This window comes from Fundulus heteroclitus, chromosome 4 (assembly GCF_011125445.2).
Source record: "Fundulus heteroclitus isolate FHET01 chromosome 4, MU-UCD_Fhet_4.1, whole genome shotgun sequence".
Lineage (NCBI taxonomy): Eukaryota > Metazoa > Chordata > Actinopteri > Cyprinodontiformes > Fundulidae > Fundulus > Fundulus heteroclitus.
In genome coordinates this window covers 5,070,190-5,089,533 of record NC_046364.1, presented here as the reverse complement: position 1 = coordinate 5,089,533, position 19,344 = coordinate 5,070,190, and the positions used below count along the sequence as shown (strand labels likewise).

The 19,344-nt window shown below is 40.8% G+C and overlaps 1 protein-coding gene across 1 annotated transcript; it reads left to right on the top strand.

Annotated features, from left to right (window-relative positions):
• Positions 1-828: 828 nt before the first annotated feature.
• On the top strand, positions 829-19,344 carry LOC118562876 (macrophage mannose receptor 1-like). The gene is made up of 5 exons (XM_036135922.1): positions 829-1,041; positions 6,698-6,913; positions 11,251-11,462; positions 11,718-12,043; positions 18,680-19,344. The coding sequence occupies exons 1-5, from the start codon at positions 890-892 to the stop codon at positions 18,872-18,874; spliced, it is 1,101 nt and encodes a 366-aa protein (XP_035991815.1). The 5' UTR covers positions 829-889; the 3' UTR covers positions 18,875-19,344.

Sequence of the window (19,344 nt, the reverse complement as noted above, 5' to 3'; positions counted from 1 at the left end):
ATCAAGTGAGCACGGGGATGTGTTCGGAGCTGGATCCGGAACAGTCTGATCCTGAGGTCTTTCACTTCAGACGTCTAGGCATGAGGGAACGTTTCCAAAATGGAAAACGACCTATTGGACACAGGAGACAAGGTTAAACCCTGGAGAAAGGTAAACTGTCGTAGACAGAGACCTCTAAGCGTACCAAACTAGGTTAACACTCTGGCATCCATCAACTGTCGGAATGTTGCTTATATAGCAGGGCCGCACGCTGCTGAACGAGCCACAGCCACAGTTCAGCAGCTTTACATGTTGCTTACACCAACATGAGAGAAGGTCAGTGGGGTAACACTCTGGGGGATCCCGGGGTAGATTCTCACTCCCGTGTGTTTGGGATCCCCCACAGGAAAGTGACTAGAACATCTCCATCAGGAGGCATCCTGATAAGATACCCGAAGTAACTTGGCTGAATCCTTTCGATTACAAACATAAATGTGAAAGTAAAATTTGTTCAGAAGCTTGACCTAATTTCCCTGCTACAAAAAATTCAGTCTGTTTTTCAGGTTGTGAGGCAGCAGGTAGGCCTGTCTTATCCTGCAGGCAAATATATTCTTGAGGCGCTTTCATTACAAAAGGTGTAAACTTTGACTACATATCTGTGTTTGTTTAGCAAAGGACTTAAAAGGTGTGGTGCGAGCTGCGGCTGAAATCAAAGTAAGAGGACAAGCATGAGGACAGAAAAATCTACCCCATGAAAAACATTAATAAAGATATGCTAGAAGACAGTTTCCAGTTAGTTTATTCCCTCTTTAATTGAAAACAAAGAAAAAAAAAAGAAATTGTCTAGTCCTATTTTTTTTTTAATGCGTGTGTTATAAAATAAATTAAAAAAGGAAGACAAAACTGATTTATGAAGATGATGAACCTCTCTGGACTGTTGACATTCTTCATCTTCCTCAGCACCTTCAGCACAGCATCTGGCCTTGGATCAGTGCTGTCAAGGGATTGGAATCACAAAAAGTATGGTTCCAACTGGGAAGATGCGCAAAACATCTGCAGAAGGTATGTTTTTGTTAACCGTTTCATTCTTTAATAAGGATTATGGTAAATTAAATAAATAAATACATTTTTGGCTGTTTTATTTGATTTGCACAGATCCCCTCAGTACACTTAAAAGGGTGAATCCAATAGTGAATTTATCATGTTTCTTCCCTAATAAATAGTATATTTGATGTTACTGCAGCAAGTAATTGTGTTAGTTTCACTGCACAAGATAATTTTTTTTTAGAAATATATTGTAATTTGTACAGGGTGATTTTCTTCTAAGTGACTGATAATAATAATAATTCAATTTCAATTCAATTCAATTTTATTTATATAGCGCCAAATCATGAAACATGTCATCTCAAGGCACTTTACAAAGTCAAGTTCAATCATATTATACAGATTGGGTCAGATTATACAGATTGGTCAAAAATGTCCTATATAAGGAAACCAGTTGATTGCATCAAAGTCCCGACAAGCAGCAGTCACTCCTGGGGAACCGTAGAGCCACAGGGAGAGTCGTCTGCATTGTACATGGCTTTGCTGCAATCCCTCATACTGAGCAAGCATGAAGCGACAGTGGGAAGAAAAACCACCCATTAACGGGAAGGAAAAACCTCCGGCAGAACCGGGCTCAGTATGAACGGTCATCTGCCTCGACCGACTGGGGTTACAGAAGACAGAACAGAGACACAACAAGACAGACAAACAAGCACAGAAGCACACATTGATCTAGTAATCTGTTCTACATTAGATGGTAGTAGCGGGTGAGCCGTCTTCTCTGGATGATGTCACAGTTAACAGAACGCCAGACCAGGTGTACCTACTATGAAGAAAAAGAGAGAGAGCAAAAAGTTAAAAGCTGAAATGACGACAGTCATTTCAATGTAATACAATGCAAAACTGGAGAACAGTAGACTGAAGAACAGTAGAAATCAGTAGAGTGAGAAAATTAGACCCTGATGTCCTCCAGCAGCCTAGGCCTATCACAGCACAACTATAGAGATAGCTCAGGGTATGAGCCACTCTAACTATAAGCTTTGTCAAAAAGGAAAGTTTTAACATTAGTCTTAAAAATAGATAGGGTGTCTGCCTCACGGACCAAAACTGGGAGTTGGTTCCACAGGAGAGGAGCCTGATAGCTAAAGGATCTGCCTCCCATTCTACTTTTAGAGACTCTAGGAACCAGCAGCAGACCTGCAGTCTGAGAGCGAAGTGCTCTGTTAGGAACATACGGGGTAATCAGAGCTCTGATATATGGTGGAGCTTGATTATTAAGGGCTTTATACGTTAGAAGGAGAATTTTAAATTCTATTCTTGATTTAACAGGAAGCCAATGAAGGGAAGCTAAAATTGGAGAAATATGATCCCTCTTGTTGATTTTCATCAGAACTCTTGCCGCAGCATTTTGAATCAGCTGAAGACTTCGAACTGCATTTTGTGGACTTCCTGATAGTAAAGAATTACAATAGTCCAGCCTTGAAGTAACAAATGCATGGACTAGTTTTTCAGCATCACTCCTGGACAGAATGTTTCTAATTTTGGCGATATTCCGGAGGTGAAAAAAGGAAACTCTGGAAACCTGTTTAATATGGGATTTAAATGACATGTCTTGGTCGAAAACAACACCAAGATTTTTAACTTTATTACCAGAGGCCAAGTTAATGCCATCCAGATTAAGGGATTGATTAAGAACTTTATTTTTTGAAGACTCTGGCCCAAAGATTACAACTTCTGTCTTGTCAGAATTTAAATGCAGGAAATTTAAAGTCATCCAGCTTTTGATGTCATCAAGACATGACTGCAGTCGAAGTAACTGATTGGATTCATCAGGATTTATGGATAAATATAGCTGAGTGTCATCAGCATAACAGTGGAAATTAATCCCATGCTGTCTGATAATTTTGCCAATCGGAAGCATATATATAGTAAATAGAATTGGTCCAAGGACTGAACCCTGTGGTACTCCACAAGTGACCCTAGAGTTTGAGGAAGATTTATTATTAACATGAACAAACTGGAATCTGTCCGACAGATAAGATTTAAACCAGCCTAATGCTTTTCCCTTAATCCCTACAGTATGCTCAAGTCTTTGTAGGAGAATATTGTGATCAACTGTATCAAATGCAGCACTGAGATCTAACAGGACAAGTATAGACACAAGTCCATTATCTGAGGCCATGAGAATATCATTAGTGACCTTCACCAGAGCTGTTTCAGTGCTATGATGAGCTCTGAAGCCTGACTGAAACTCCTCAAGTAGGTCATTACTTTGTAAATGTTCACATAGTTGATTAGCAACTACTTTCTCAAGAATTTTAGATAAGAAAAGAAGATTAGATATAGGTCTGTAATTTACTAACTCATCTTGATCAAGAGATGGTTTCTTAAGTAAAGGTTTAATAACAGCTACTTTAAAAGCCTGTGGTACATATCCATTTACCAAGGATACATTAATCATGTCTAAAATAGGACCACTGATCAGAGGGAATACCTCCTTAAACAACTTGGTTGGGATTGGGTCTAACATACAGGTAGAAGGTTTAGATGAAGCTAAAATTTTAGATAACTCAGAAAGCTCTACTGCTTTTAAACAGTTCAGACACTGCGCAGGTTCTAAGGATTCCTCCAATGCTGCCTCACTTACTGAGGATGAGGTAATCATGTTTGGGAGGATGCCAATTATTTTATTTTTAATGGAATCAATTTTATTTATGAAGAATCCCATAAAATCATTACTGCTAAGAGCTAAGGGAATGGATGGATCAACAGAGCTGTGGCTCTGAGTAAGTTTGGCAACTGTACTGAAGAGAAATCTAGGATTATTCTTATTCTCCTCAATTAATGATGAAAAATATGCTGCTCTAGCTCTGCGAAGGGTCTTGTTATACAACAACAGACTGTTCTTCCAGATTAGGTAGGATTCCTCTTGGTGTGTAGAGCGCCATTTTCTCTCCAATTTCCTAACATTGTGCTTCAAGGAACGCAGCTCTGAATTAAACCAAGGAGCCAGCTTCCTGTGAATAATCACCTTCTTTTTCAAGGGAGCTACAATGTCTAATGCAGAACGCAATGACGAAGTCATACCGTTTACAAAGACATCTATTTGTGAATTGGAAGAAACAACATTGCTGCCATCTACAGGGCATTTCTGCAATACGGAGGATATTAAAAAGGGGACAGACTCTTTAAGTTTTGATACAGCATTATCCGATAAAGATCTACTATAATGGAACCCTCTTTTGGGGGTGGAGAACTCAGTTAGATTAAACTCAAATGTTATTAAAAAATGATCAGATAGGACAGGGTTGTGAGGAAATACTGTTAATTCTTCACAATCAATGCCATATGTCAGAACAAGGTCTAAAGTATGGAGCCGAGAGTGCGTCGGTTCATGCACATTTTGAGCAAAACCAATTGAATCTAGGATAGTTTTAAAGGCTACACTAAGGTTATCACATTCTGTGTCAACATGGATGTTAAAATCACCCACTATAATAGCCTTATCAGTATTTAACACCAAATCAGATAAGAAATCTGACAACTCATCCAAAAACTGAGTGTAAGGGCCTGGTGGACGATACAAAACAACAAACAGAAGAGGTTTTATTGCTTTGCAGCTTGGATGAGGGAAACTGAGGGTTAAATGTTCAAAAGAACTGTAGTTATTAATTGGCCTGGGACTAATTAATAAATCAGACTGAAAGATAGTTGCCACTCCTCCTCCTCTTCCCACAGATCTGGGAATGTGGAAATTTGAATAATTGGAGGGAGTTGACTCATTTATACTAACGTAGTCCTCTTGTAGCCAGGTTTCTGTGAGACAAAACAAATCAATCTGTTTATCAGAAATCAATTCGTTAACTAACAAAGTCTTTGGAGGGAGAGACCTTATATTTAATAGACCACATTTAATTGTTTTATTTGTAGGTTCAAGGTGAACCGTATTGATTTTTATTAGGTTTTTATGATTTGTTCCTTTTAGATAAGTTTTTGATCTGTTAAGTTTTGGCCGTGGGAAAGACACCGTCTCAATAGGATAATGGATGGGTAACAGTACAGAAGCTGCAGAGAGGTGTGTTAAACTACGGCTCTGCTTCCTGGTCTGGACCCTGGATTGTCAGCATTTAGGAGGACTAATAAATCCGGCCAGATTTCTAGAAAGAAGAGCTGCACCATCCAAAGTAGGATGGATGCCGTCTCTCCGGATCAGACCAGGTTTTCCCCAGAAAGTTCTCCAGTTATCAATGTAGCCCACGTCGTTTTCAGGACACCACCTAGACAACCAGCGGTTGAATGATGACATGCGGCTAAACATGTCATCACTGGTCAAATCAGGCAGGGGACCAGAGAAAATTACGGAGTCCGACATTGCTTTAGCAAACTCACACACCGAAGCAACACCAACTTTAGTGACCTCCGATCGGCGTGATCGGGTGTCATTACCGCCAGCGTGAATAACAATCTTACTGTATTTACGCTTATCCTTAGCCAGCAGTTTTAGGTAAGATTCTATGTCGCCCGTTCTGGCCCCTGGGAGGCATTTAACTATGGTCCCTGGTGTCTCTAGTGCCACGTTTCTGACTATTGAGCTCCCAATAACCAGGATCGGCTTCTCAGCGGGTGTGTCGCTGAGTGGGGAAAATTTGTTTGAAACGCAGACGGGTTGGTGGTGAACTGGGGGCTGAAATCTAGAGCTATGCTTCCTACGAACTGTCACCCAGCCGGCCTGCTTACCCGGCTGCTCGGGTGCTTCTGGAGGACCACTAAGTGAACTAACGCTAGGTCTATGTGGCTCCGCGCTAGCAGAGGGGCGGCTATCAGCTGGTCTTTCCATAGCACGGAGCCGGGACTCTAATTCTGACACCCTCGCCTCCAAAGCTACAAAAACACTACATTTATTACAAGTACCATTATCACTAAAGGAGGCAGAGGAATAGCTAAACATCTGACACAGAGAGCAGGAGATAAGGGGAGACTTAGTCAGAGACGGAGAAGCTGAAGTAATAGTAGGAGAGGAAGCCATTGTGGAGCTAAAGCTAGGCTAGGCTAAAGCTAGGCTAGCGCCCTTCTACCACGCCAAGAGAGCAAACCGTGAAACACGAGGAGTTCCCAAGCGTGATGTGCAGCAACAGAAAATGTTTTAAAAGTGCTTATGTGTTAGAAACAGATGTTACAGCAAAGAGATTAAAGATAAAAGCGAGAGAATCTGGAGCAACAAACCGTTGCTCACGCAGTGAAAACAGGAAGTGATACAATACGCCTTACCGCAAACAGGAAGTGACGTCAGTCAATAATAATAATAATAATAATAATAATAATAATAATAATGCCTGACAGGTAGGAGCCAAACCAATTAAGGGTCATACCTTTCACACCAACAAAAGATCATGGTCTCAATAGCAGCAGGCGAATCCATCAAAATGAAAATGGCAGAATCTCTGACTCTGCAGTTAATAGCAGATCATTTAAACTTTAAGAAGTGCTTTTTTCTGTGCAGTGATACAATTAAAAGCCAGACTAGATTTTTTTAGTAATCCCACATAGCTTGAGATGCTCCTGAAATTATAAATAAACCAAAATCTGTAAAATTTGGAAAACCCCAGAATTCGTAATCTTTTTTTGTGTGCTGAAATTGAATTTAGCAAACATGACTGATACTCTGTTCTTACAGGTACAACAATGACTTGGCCACAATCTACACCCAGTCCCAAACCGGAGACATATACCTGAAAAAGTATTTGGCGTGGATCGGTTTACACAGGGAATCGTCAAGCAAAGACTGGGTTTGGACTGATGGAGAAAGACATAACGTGGATTGGGGAAATAATGAACCAGATAACAATGAAGACTGTGCTGCGATCATCTACCACAACTACAACAGCAGAGAGTAATGTCAAACTGTTCTTAAGTTTTGCTTTAAAATGTGAATAGCTTGAAATGCATTTATATGACAGGTCCCTGTTAAATTTGCCCCTTTTCATGTGTTCATGTATTTTAAATAATCATTGTCACCTTTTTTTAGATATTTTGAATATGTTCCATCCTTTTGAACAAAAGATTTATGCAGGAATCTCTGTATCGGGTGTTTGGAAACAGTGACAGCTAAAAAAGCTTAAGGGGTTTTAAAACCATTCCACTCAGCAACTAACCGTTAAGGATTTGACTTGTTGGTATTTCCAAGTGAAGTTTGTATGTTGTAAATCCAGATCAATTCAATCACACCAACTCCCACTACCGATTTTATACAATAATCTTACTCAACTCAAACACTTTGTCACTAAGATAACTGGACAAACTCTTACAGAAAGCAATATCATTACATAATTAGCTTTTATATCACCTTAGCAACAGTCCAATAATCAGGGCGGTGATCTTCCGGCTGACTAAAGATCAGACTGAACGTGGATGGTCTCTGCAGGGTCTTTGGCAAGGTCTTTATAGCAACATTTATAGCATATTTTAGACAAACTGATCCCCCATAGCACTACTCTCACCTATTAACACCAATACCAAGTTCTGGGAACTGAGGTTATCGTGTCTTGTCCAAAATACCACAATATGTGTTGAGTAGAAGGTGAATTCAAGCTGACAGCCTTCTAAATACTCTCACAACATACAATATATGGGGCAATGTTGTGATTGTGACTATTGAGCCGATGGGACAAGTGAGATCAATAAAGCTTATCTTATCTTATCTTATTTAACTGTGGCTTTTAAAGAGGAAAAAGTGGTGTTAGAGCCATAAATAGAAAGTATTTAAGTTATTTGTATGATGGTTTGCTTTTTATTTTTATCATATTCAGTAAGAAGCTTTGTTCAGGCCATTTTATTGTGAAGTTTAGTTTTACTTTGAAAGGTTTGCTTCCTTGTTGAGCCGTATCTTGCATTAAAAAAACTATGGATGGATTATCTAGACACGGAGCAATACAGTTTTTGACCGTGTAAACTGTGTATGACTTGGAAAAAAAAATTCCCAGTTTGCACTTGTCCTTTACTTCCATTGTCTAAGGAATGACACCAATATTGGATCTGTTGCCATAACAAGTGGCTTTTTAAAATAAAGTATAATAATTAAAGGCTACCATTTTGTAGAATATTCTTGTATTTCACTTTTACTTGTCCCCATGTTCTAGTGGGTCCCATGGAGGTTCTGACATAAAACAACAAAGTAAATATTAAATTATTAAAATGCATAAATATATAGTGTAGAAAGTGATAGAAACATCTACCATGTACAGCACTTATGCATTTAATTTGTCTGCAACTTTTTGCCAGCCCTCTCTCCTGGCTTTAGCAGACTTTGAGGTGTTCCCTGTCGTTTTAATTAATGACTCAAATTCAGCATAACCTTCCATTAAAAGCTCTTGTTCTGCTTGGGAGAAAAACTGTGGGCGTTCTTTGTTCATGCTGAACAGCCAATAGCAGCGCTGCTGATCATTGTTTCTACTATCGATAGAATTCCCCTTTTAAAGCGACGCATGAACGCGCAGTTATCTTAGATAACTACTAATCATAAACAACAGGTGTGTTCGAAGAAGCCAGATCATGATTAGCCAGATGAAATTATCTTTGACGTCTCATTTGATCTTGGATGTTTTAAACAACGTACAAAGAACGGACCCCTGGAGTTGTCCATCTGGCACCTAGGCTATAAATAAATAAATGATTGCTTCCATCTCAAGAACAATATCCTATTTAAAAAAAGGTTTGCTTCTAGCTTATATCTGCAGCTCTACCACTGGAAAAACTTCTTTGTATTTTTGTATAACAACTAAGCTGTTTTAGCACCTTTATATCTATTGTCAGCGTTCAGTTTTGATCAGGTTTTTGTTCACTACTATTTCAGTTCTTCCTTCTTGTCAGGGTTTAGTTATGTTCTGGCCTCATTTATTGTTAGTTTTCAGTTTCCTCATCCCCCTCACTCAGCTCTCCTTCACTCCCACCGCTATCAGTCACACCTGTTGGTCATTAATCAGTCAGACTCACTTCACCTGCCAGCCTCCCTACTTAAGCCTCGCCTCTGCTTTCACTCCTCTGCCGGAGTGGGAAGGACCGGCTGTGGTGGTTGGACTGGAAGCGAGTGAACATAGCAAACAATCAAAGGCGGTAGGATTTGATTGGATTTTGGTGGATTGCATAAACTGTTCATTGACTGTAGCAACATGGCTTCTACATCAGGAGAAAATAGTGGTAATGAAATGGAATGGATGATTTCAAGATCATCACGAATGAAAAGAGCGATTAGGAAGAGACAAGAAAGAGGCAAGAAGTTGGTCGGAAGAAAGTGAGGCAGGAGCAGAAGTTAGCAAAAGGACAAAAACAAACGACTGGGCGAGTTCACAAGAAATGGATGATTTAAACATAGCAGAGGAATTTAAATTAATGGTGGAGTTTAAGGAAGAGGGTGGATTTATTCACCCCATAAAGCTGACTAAAGCAATCGAGGAAGAAATAGGGAAAATCAAAATGGCTAGAATCATGAACAACAGAAAAGTGCTAATTCATGCTGTCAGTGAATCACAACAACAGAGGATAATCAAAATGAAAACCCTGATTGGGGAAAGGATTAAAACATATATTCCAGTAGATTTAGCAAGGTTGAGGGGAGTAATTTCAGGAGTTCCAATTGAAATGACAATGGATAATGTGAAGAAAGAAATTAGAGGAGGGAAAATAACAGATGCCACCAGGATTAAAGGTAAAAGAGATGGGGAACTTAAAGATACAATGGCAGTGATTCATGCCAGAAAGTATCAAACTGGGACACATGAATTACAGAGTCAGAGATTACATCCCTAAACCTCTCAGATGTTTTACATGCCAAAGTAACACACACATTGCAAAGGAATGTAAAGGAAAAGCTAGATGTGCACAATGTGGAGGTCCACATTAATTTGGAAAATGTGATAAAGATGCTAAGGTCAAATGTTGTGACTGCGGAGGAGAACACAGTGCAGCATATGGTGGATGTATTGTACAAAGGTAAGCCAGAGAAGCTCAAAGAAGCAAAATAACAGAAAGTGTTTCATACACAGAAGCTTTAAAAAGAGTGAGGAAAGATAGCACAGGAGGTGTGAGTTTGGGAGAAGCAGGTCAAAGAAACTCAGCTGGGAATACAAAGCAAAGGCAGATTTATCAAAGACAAACCTTGGTACCAACAACAAATATTGCATAAAATGTTTGCATAAATGTAGAGTAGATGAAAATACAATGGTGGTGAAAAAAGAAAACTTTGTAGCATTCATGTGTCATATTGTTAATGTCGCACTACAAATGAAGAAGAAAAGTGATAAAATCAAAGCAATTGTAACAGCAACTGGAAGGTTTTTAGATATGAAAGAAATCCAAGCAGATCAGATCCATACCATTTTGAGTACCAATGAAACAACAGAGAATTCTTTTGCAGTAATCAAAGCAAAAGGTGGCTACTTTGAAGAACCTAGAATATAAGACATATTTGCAGGTGTTTCACACATTTTGTTAAGTATACAATTCCACATGTGTTAATTCATAGTTTTGATGCCTTCAGTGTGAATCTACAATTTTAATAGTCATGAAAATAAAGAAAACTCTTTGAATGAGAAGGTGTGTCCAAACTTTTGGTCTGTACTATATATATATATATATATATATATATATATATATATATATATATATATATATATATATATATATATATATATAGAGAGAGAGAGAGAGAGAGTCTGCATATACATGTCTGCGGCGTTCTGCATGCTCCAGTTCTCCCCAAGTCCATACTTCCTGTGTTCTTGCCAAAAACGGACTGGACGAGAACGCGAGTACGGACTCACGTTCTCATGAATTTAGAAATGGCCACAGTATTAAGAAACAAGGAGGAGGAGCACAAAGAAATGTTGCTAATTTGCTCATTTAAAATTAAAAGGCCAATGTTTAAAACTTTGCAGTTTAAAAAACTTGAAAATTGTTCAACAATATTTCTGTAGTGTTAATTTTATATTTAAATCAACCAATATATTTTTCATTCTTTGGACATGGTCAACATGAAGTTTGTTTAGCCTTTTACTTATTTACACAAGTTCCTGTTTTTATTGCTTTATGCTTTAATACATTTATATGATTTCGCAGGTAAAGATATTTCAGGGCTGTAAAATGTAATTTAACACAACTAACTAAGCAATATTTTAGTTTAAATGATGGTTTACAACGTTAAGTTCTTCTTTTATTTATACTTTTCCTTTTAAGGGTTTATAGCAGACCTTGTAAAAGAAAACAGTTCTTTGCATGTCAAAGGAACAGCACCCCAGGCTTCCATTTCATAATGATGGCGAAGAGTTGGTCTGAGGCGGACACGTACTGCACGGATCACCATAACGGTTTGGCAAGTTTTGAATGGTACAACATGAGTTATTTCAGTCAGCAGGACATTCCCACCTGGATCGGACTTCACAGAAATGGTAAGCGAAAAATGCCTCCAGTTGTGCTCAACAGGTTATTACCAGTAAACCAGATGTGGCTTAATACTGTCTCAGGATTTAGATTTTAAGAGAAATCTGCCATTCTACCATTCTGAAGATAAGGTATCCACCATGATTTATACTTTGAGAAACTGCATGTGCAAAATGTAGACAAATGGGCTGTAAAAGTTTCCGTATTCGTTATTCCAAGTCAAGTGACTACAAAGTCCACTTTTGTCGCTTGTTTTTCTGCAGGTGGATCCTGGAAATGGAGCTCAGGTCTCGAGGAGGACAAACAATGGAATTTAGCTGAGCCAAATAATGAAAAAAACTGTGTAGCTATAACTTCATTGACCAAGCGGCTCACTACCCAAAACTGCCAGACCCTGCTTCCGTTCCTCTGCATGAAGGACAACCTGGTCCTGGTAAAGGAAAATAGCAGCTGGGAGGAGGCATTTGAACACTGCCGAAGTCTCGGATCGTCCTCCAACAGCGGGCTTCACTTCAATCTGCTCAGCGTGCAGCCTGGAGATGAACACACCTACGTGAAAAACAAAGTCATGGAGGCTGACACTGAAGAGGTGGGTTCACTGGAGGTAATGCTGTTCTGGTCCATTTTCCTACATAGACGATCTTTGCCAAATATGGCAGGAAATCTGACTGACTTCTTGGGATGATTTCTTTCTAGAGCCATTTTCTTGTCTTATGCATGATATTTATAATACTTTGAATAAAAAGGTTATTTTTGTGAAATTTTAACATTGGACAAAGATAACCTGGATTATCTGAGCAACAGTGTCTTGCAGTGTTTTAAAGGTTGTTCTGGGTTTTTCTGTGACCACCTGGATGAGAGTTTGATGTGCTCATGGAGTCATTTTGCTCAGCCAGTCACTCCTGGAAAGGTTCACCACTGTTCCATGTTTTCTCCATTTATGGATAATGGCTCTCACTGTCATGATAGTGGGGGCTTTGTGTTTGCATTTAATTGTTATTAAATTATAGCACCACGTGTGCCTATTTAAATCTTGGTTTCATTTGGGTCCACTTGCTCAAAACTCCTCCTCAAACATGGCATTCATTGTGGTTTTCTCGAGTCCCAAATCCCCAGAAATGGCTTTTAAACCGCCCTTCCAGATAGATAAATGTATATATTCCTTCATCTGCTCTTGAAATTACTTTATAAGAGCATGGCATATTGCTTTTTTCAGATATTTTAACCTATTTTCTGTTGTCAGACATGATTTCTTGATTCTACTTCTTGATAAAATTGCCCAAAAAAGACATTCGCGAACAAAACAGAACTCCCCCGTGTCCAGAACCCTCATTAACAACCACAATTAGCTCACTCTGCTCACCTTTGTTCTCCTGCCTATTTAAGCCTGCCTCCTCTGCCACTTCCCTGCCAGAACATCTCTATTTTCACGGTGGGTACTTCCAGCGATCCTTACTCTGCCTTCCTGTTTGCTTATGACCCTGTTTTCTGCTTCACGTTACTGTAAGGTGACCAGATTTGTGAAATCAAATCTGGGGACATTTCTTGCTCGTGCATATAAAACAATACATCTCATCAAGATGAAATTAGGAAACGGGGACAGTAATGGTTTCATTTATTTTTACATATTTATTAATATTTAAACAACAAAAATCAAGTGTAAAAGCCAGGGATGTGCCTCTCCACACTTTTAGTATATCCTAAGATTAATAAAATTAATAAATAAATAGATAAATACATTAATTAATAGAAAACTAGAACTGTGTCTTTGGGTTGGGGCAAAGTGATGGGGGTGGGAGTGGAGGGGTCTAAGGTGGTTAGCAGGGTTTTTCAATTTTGTGTAGCCCAAAGAGCTCTGCCTCCTCCTAAGGGGAGAGTGACATGAGGAAAAGAAAAACCAGTAAATACAAACATTTAGACTGTGGCTCTCTGTGAAGACAGAGTTCCCCCACCTTTTAAAAAAGTGCAACAAATACTTATTCTGCTCATGTCTACATACCTATGAGCAATAGGTTTTCTGCATTAACATCAAAAAGAAGTAGAGGTCAAGCCCACAGGTAAACGGTGATACATGTTTCTTACTGTCACCTGAGAGCATCAGGGGCCTGTGCATCTCAAATAAGCAGATTCATTTTTTTCCATAATGGGCTATAAGCACAGCTCCACTACTTCCTGAACCTCAGCAGCTCTTTTGTTTCCTTTCTTTCTTTACTGCACAAGCTGATTAATCCAGGTGTGTCTGGCTGTTTACTGAAGTCAGACACACCTGGATTAATCAGGAGCTTCTGAGCTTTAGGGAGAAGTGGAGCTGTGCATGGAGCCTGTTTGGGACAAGAAAATGGGTTGTGGTGATGTGAGGTGAAACAAAGGCATAGACTTGGAGACCCCTTGGATCAGTGTGCAGCATGAGCATGTATAAACTTACACAAAGTGTGTATAACTACATTATGTGTATGGTAGTAGTTGATGTGCCAGTATATTGTTTGCTCCTATAAGGTGAGTTAACTCCGGTCAGTGAGTCAGATAACGTGAGATCATCTCTGGTTTCTTCATGGCCTTCTGTGTCTGAAGAGCCATCAGCCATGGTATCCAGAGGTCTGGATAAAATACGAGGAGAAGAGGATATATTATGTGCAGAATGAACATTTTTAAGACACAAGAAAAAAATACAACTAAACTGCCTCTTCTTTCTGCCACAGCTAGGGAAGTGCAGTGAAACTCATGTTCAGTGAAGAGACTCAGAAAGAGGTTATATCCTCAGACAATTAGGCTTCTCAACTCAAACCTGAGTCACTCTGTTTTACATAGCAAACTTTGCACACTACATTACTCAATACATTACTTTATCACTTAAATCATGTCAACGCTTTATCACTTGACCTTTAATAATACTCTAAGTAAAATTTTATCTCTTCTCATCAAGTGTTCTTTCCATTAGTGTTCCTATTTTCCTCCACCCATTTAATCTCCTTTCTGACTTCCTATCCTCTTCCTCTCTCCTCTTGTATTAATCTTACATTATTCTAAAACAGACATTATATAATTAAAATCAGTTCCAAAAACATTAGAATGTACAACATGAAAACTTCCAATTATTATTTTTATTATTATATCATCTAATTAAATATTACAAATCTAAGTACCACAATATTAGGAGCTACAAGCAAAAACAACATAAATGGACATTAAACAGGTGGTTATCTCTTCCTCCATCATTCTCAGATCATGTAGATATTTTCTCATTCAGTTCTCATGGTACTGACTCCTATTTTTTCATGAGGAGCTTTCATATATCCAAAGTGAACAGTAGAAAAGCTAAACCTAAACCTGGAAGTCTATGCTCATAAATCAGCAAAACAACTAGTAATAACTCTACTTCTAACTATATGAAATATAAACTAAAGGTCACCATTCAGTTCTAAAACATCTTTAGAAGAACTCTTGTTGATCCCTGGAGAACCAGCGTACCAGTTTAGCGGTTTACAAGGAGTTTTCAATTATTCTGTTACATTTTATCCAAGTGTCTTTTACTGATGTGAGCAGCAACTCGTGGTCTTGTCTTACTTTTTATTGATAATTTTTAACCTGAACAAAAACCAAACATTTATCACAGGATCAGCCCGATCCAAATACTTACCATGACACAGGGCAGCTCCCCTTGTGATAACGAATTTTCACTTCTTCTTCTTCTGTTTTAAAAGTGGTGCGCTCTTCTTCTTCTTCTTCTCTTCTTCTTCTTCTTCGTGTTTTAATGGCATCTGACATCCAAAAGGATCATTACCGCCATCTAGTGGTGCGCGCAGCGCACCCAGCTACCGCAACACTTATTCCCCCTCGGCAAAATCGGGGACATTTCCGGGGACAGCTTTAGCCGGGGACAGGTGGTCCAAAACGGGGACAGTCCCCGGAAATCGGGGACGTCTGGTCACCCTACGTTACTGAGCCAGCCCAATCCCTGTCTGTTCCTGTTTTGCCTGCCTGGTTATCGGACTTGATCTGTTTCTGACCTTGGATTCTGCTCCATTCTACCCTGGATTGTCTGCCCGTGAACCCGACTCAAGCCTGTCCGTAAGTTGTCAAGCCTGCTAACTAGTGTTGCACCGATGCCATTTTTTTGGCCCGATACCGATACCTGGCTGTGCAGTACTGGCCGATACCGATACCATCTGTTTGAAATTGATGTGTGTGTGTGTGTGTGTGTGTGTGTGTGTGTGTGTGTGTGTGTGTATATAAAGAAATGCATACTACTTAGGGTAGTAGAACTTTTTATTACCTACCTGGAATGAGTGACAATAGTTGAATATACTTTTGGCTCTCAAAGGCCAAAATAATGCAACATTCGTGAAATTATATAACATGTATAATACTAGTTGGAGAGAAGGCTGCGTTCAAGTGACATACAAACATCAAAATGACATCGGTGCCCTATTTGTTGGTAATCGCCAATACCACCATTTTAGTGCTGGATCGGGGTGCCGTTCGATACCGGTATCGGTATCGGTGCAACACTACTGCTAACCCCTGTGCTTCTGGGTTACCAGTTTGCTCGGACCTGGTGTGGACCTGAGTCTCCGAGTCCCCGGTCTGGACTGCCACTGGAGCTCTGCCTCCCTCCTTGATTATTACCCTGGTCTGAGTGTGCACCCTGCAGCTCCCATTGCCTGTCCCCCCCCCCCTCGTTTTTTTAAAGGACTGTTTCTGTTTGTTTATTAATTTATTATTAATTTTCTATTGTGTCTGGCTGAATACCAGGTTCTGATTAAAAATTCATTACAGTAATAATAGTAATAATGGTGAAACTTCACTTTTCAGATGATTTGAAACAACAGAAACAGGTTTCTGAAGGTCTTTATTAAATGAAGTGGATTCTCCAAGCAGAAATTAGCTCTAATCGTGATCATATCTCAATGCCCCAATGATACCTATTCCTTAAAAGTAAAATACAATGAATGACAAAAAGGAACCCATATATCCCTCCATCGTCTTCCGGGTCGGGTCGCGGGTGTAGCAGCTTCCGTAGGGAGGCCCAGATGTCCCTCTCCCCAGCCACTTCGGCCAGCTCCTCCGGGGGAATCCCAGGGCATTCCTAGGTCAGCTGAGAAACATAGTCCCTCAAGCATGTCCTGGGTCTTCGCCCTGGGCCTCCTCCCGGTGGGACGTGCCGGGAACACCTCACCAGGGAGGCGTCCAGGAGGCATCCTAACCAGATGCCCGAACCACCTCAACTGGCTCCTCTCGACGTGGAGGAGCAGCGGCTGTACTCTGGGAAACTCCCCGGATGACTGAGCTCCTCACCCTATCTCTAAGGGAGAGCCCAGACACACTACAGAGAAAACTCATTTTGGCCACTTGTATCCGGGATCTTGTTCTTTCGGTCATGACCCAAAGCTCATGACCATAGATGAGGGTAGGAACGTAGATTGGCCGGTAAATCGAGAGCTTTGCCTTTTGGCTCAGCTCGAATTCAGCTAGAAATTCTTCCCATAAAAGTTATGAACAAAATCAGTGACAAAGGGCACCCTTGGCGGAGTCCAACTCTCACCGGAAACGAGTACGACTTACTGCCGCCAATGTGGACCAGGCTCTGACACCAGTCATACAGAAACCTAACAGCCATTATTAAAGGGCCCGGTACTCCATACTCCTAAAGTACCCCCACACAGGACCCTCCGAGGGACACGGTTGAATGCCATCTCCAGATCCACAAAGCACATGTAGACTGGTTGGGCAAACTCCCCTGGCCCCTCCAGGATCCTGCTGAGGGTATAGAGCGGATACAGTGTTCCAGGTCCAGGATGAAAACCACACTGCTCTTCCTGAATTCGAGATTCGACTATCCGACGGACCCTCCTTTCCAGAACCCTGGAATAGTCCTTACCAGGGAGGCTTAAGAGTATGATACCTCTGTAGCTGGAACAAACCCTCCGGTTCCCCTAAAAAAGGGAGACCACCACCCCAGTCTGCCAATACAAGGGAACTGCCCCGATGTCCATGCAATGCTGCTGGGCCGCGTTAACCAACGCAGCCCCACAACACCCAGAGCCTTAAGGTACTCAGGGCGAATCTCATCCACCCCAGGGGCCTTGCCACTGAGAAAGCTCGGTGGTAAGGCCAAAAGAAAGCTTTTTAAACACTTCAACAACCTCAGCACCAGAGATGGTAGAACCAGACCCAGAGTCCTCAGGCTCTGCTTCCTCAATGGAAGACGTGCTGGTGGGATTAAGGAGGTCTTCAACGTATTCCACCCACCAACACAGTACGTCCTGAGTCGAGGTAAGCAGCACACAATCCCCACTATAAACAGTGTTGGTACTGCACTGCTTCTCCCTCCCGGGATGCCGGATAGTGGACCAGAATCGCTTCAAAGCCGTGTGAAAGTCTTTCTCCATGGCCTCTCCAACTCAATATCCCCCGCCTCCCTCGGGACGTGTTCAAAGCTCTCCCGGAGGTGGGAGTTAAAGCTCCGTCTCACAGGGGACTCTGCCAGACGTTCACAACAAACCCTCACAATGCGTTTGGGCCTGCCAGGTCCGACCGGCTTCCTTCCCCACCATCAGAGCCAACTAAAAACCAGGTAGTGGTCAGTGGAGAGCTCCGCCCCTCTCTTCCCCCGAATGTCCAAGACATCCGGCCACAGGTCAGATGAAACAACACCAATGTCGATCATTGAACTACGGCCTATGGTGTCGTGGTGCCAAGAGCACATATGGACACCCTTATGCTTGAACATGGTGTCCGTTATAGACAATCCATGACGAGCACAGAAGTCCAACAACAGAACACCACTCGAGTTCAGATCAGGTGGGCCATTCCTCCCAACCACGCCCCTCCAGGTCCCACTGTCATTGCCCACGTGGCAATGATGAAGAATGTCCAACCCCTCTCAAGGAGACTTGTTCCAGAGCCAGAGCCATGCATCAAGGTGAGTCCAACTATCTCTAGTCGGAACCTCTCAACCTTGCGCACTAGCTCAGGCTCCATCCCCACCCAAGTGCCAGCTTCTGCAGCCAAGGATTGGAACGCCAAGGTCCCCGCCCTCGACTGACACCGATTTCGCAACACACATGACCCCTTTTGCCCCTCCTATAGGGGGTGAGCCTATTGGGAAAAATAAAGGAACCCAGTGGTGCATTATGTTAATGCATAAAAATGTCAAATTACATCACAGGGAATCATGACATGATCTTCTTGAATCTCTGAGGTTAATTTTTGTTTGCTCCCATAGGTGTGGACTGGACTGCGCTACCTGGGTAATGAATGGCTGTGGGTGAATGGAGCTGATATGTTGTACACTGACCTGCCACAATGCCCCATCTTGTGGCAGCGCTGTGGTGCCTTATCCAAGAACGATACTGGCACCATGGAGGCCAGAGACTGCTCAGAGAGAAAAAACTTTCTCTGTTATAGTTACAATCCTTAACATCAGCAAGATCACCGAAAAGCCTGAGCAAGTCTGCTTCTACCAACCAACTGAAAAGTTCACAACCTGCCACTGTTTTAAAAACATTGCACTTAGAATATTGCATTTACAGTTATCAGTAAGAGAAACCTACAGAACTATGTATTTATATTCATTAATAAGTATTTTACATGTGTTTTTGATTATTTGACACTTTGGTAGAAAGTTGAAGAACCCTATCAAGATCAAAGTGAATGATTGAAAGGAATTTGATGATAGAAATCCAATGAATTTCATTATTGTAGATTAAAGAAAATCAAAATACTGTTATGTTTGTACATCTGCTAAAAATCCTTAATGCTAAATTAGCCTGTCTGTATTTCAATGTGGTCTTTTTAAAGTTTAAGAAGTGCTTATTTTTAGATAATATGGTTGAAACCTTTCAAATATGTTAATGTACCTCTTTAGTATAAGGATTTCTTTGAAAAATA

Coding starts and splice junctions, on each gene's coding strand:
- LOC118562876 (XM_036135922.1), top strand. CDS start 890: ATGAAGATGATGAACCTCTCTGGACTGTTGACATTCTTCATCTTCCTC. Junction 1,042..6,697: donor GCGCAAAACATCTGCAGAAG/GTATGTTTTTGT, acceptor CTGTTCTTACAG/GTACAACAATGACTTGGCCA. Junction 12,044..18,679: donor TGGAGGCTGACACTGAAGAG/GTGGGTTCACTG, acceptor TTGCTCCCATAG/GTGTGGACTGGACTGCGCTA.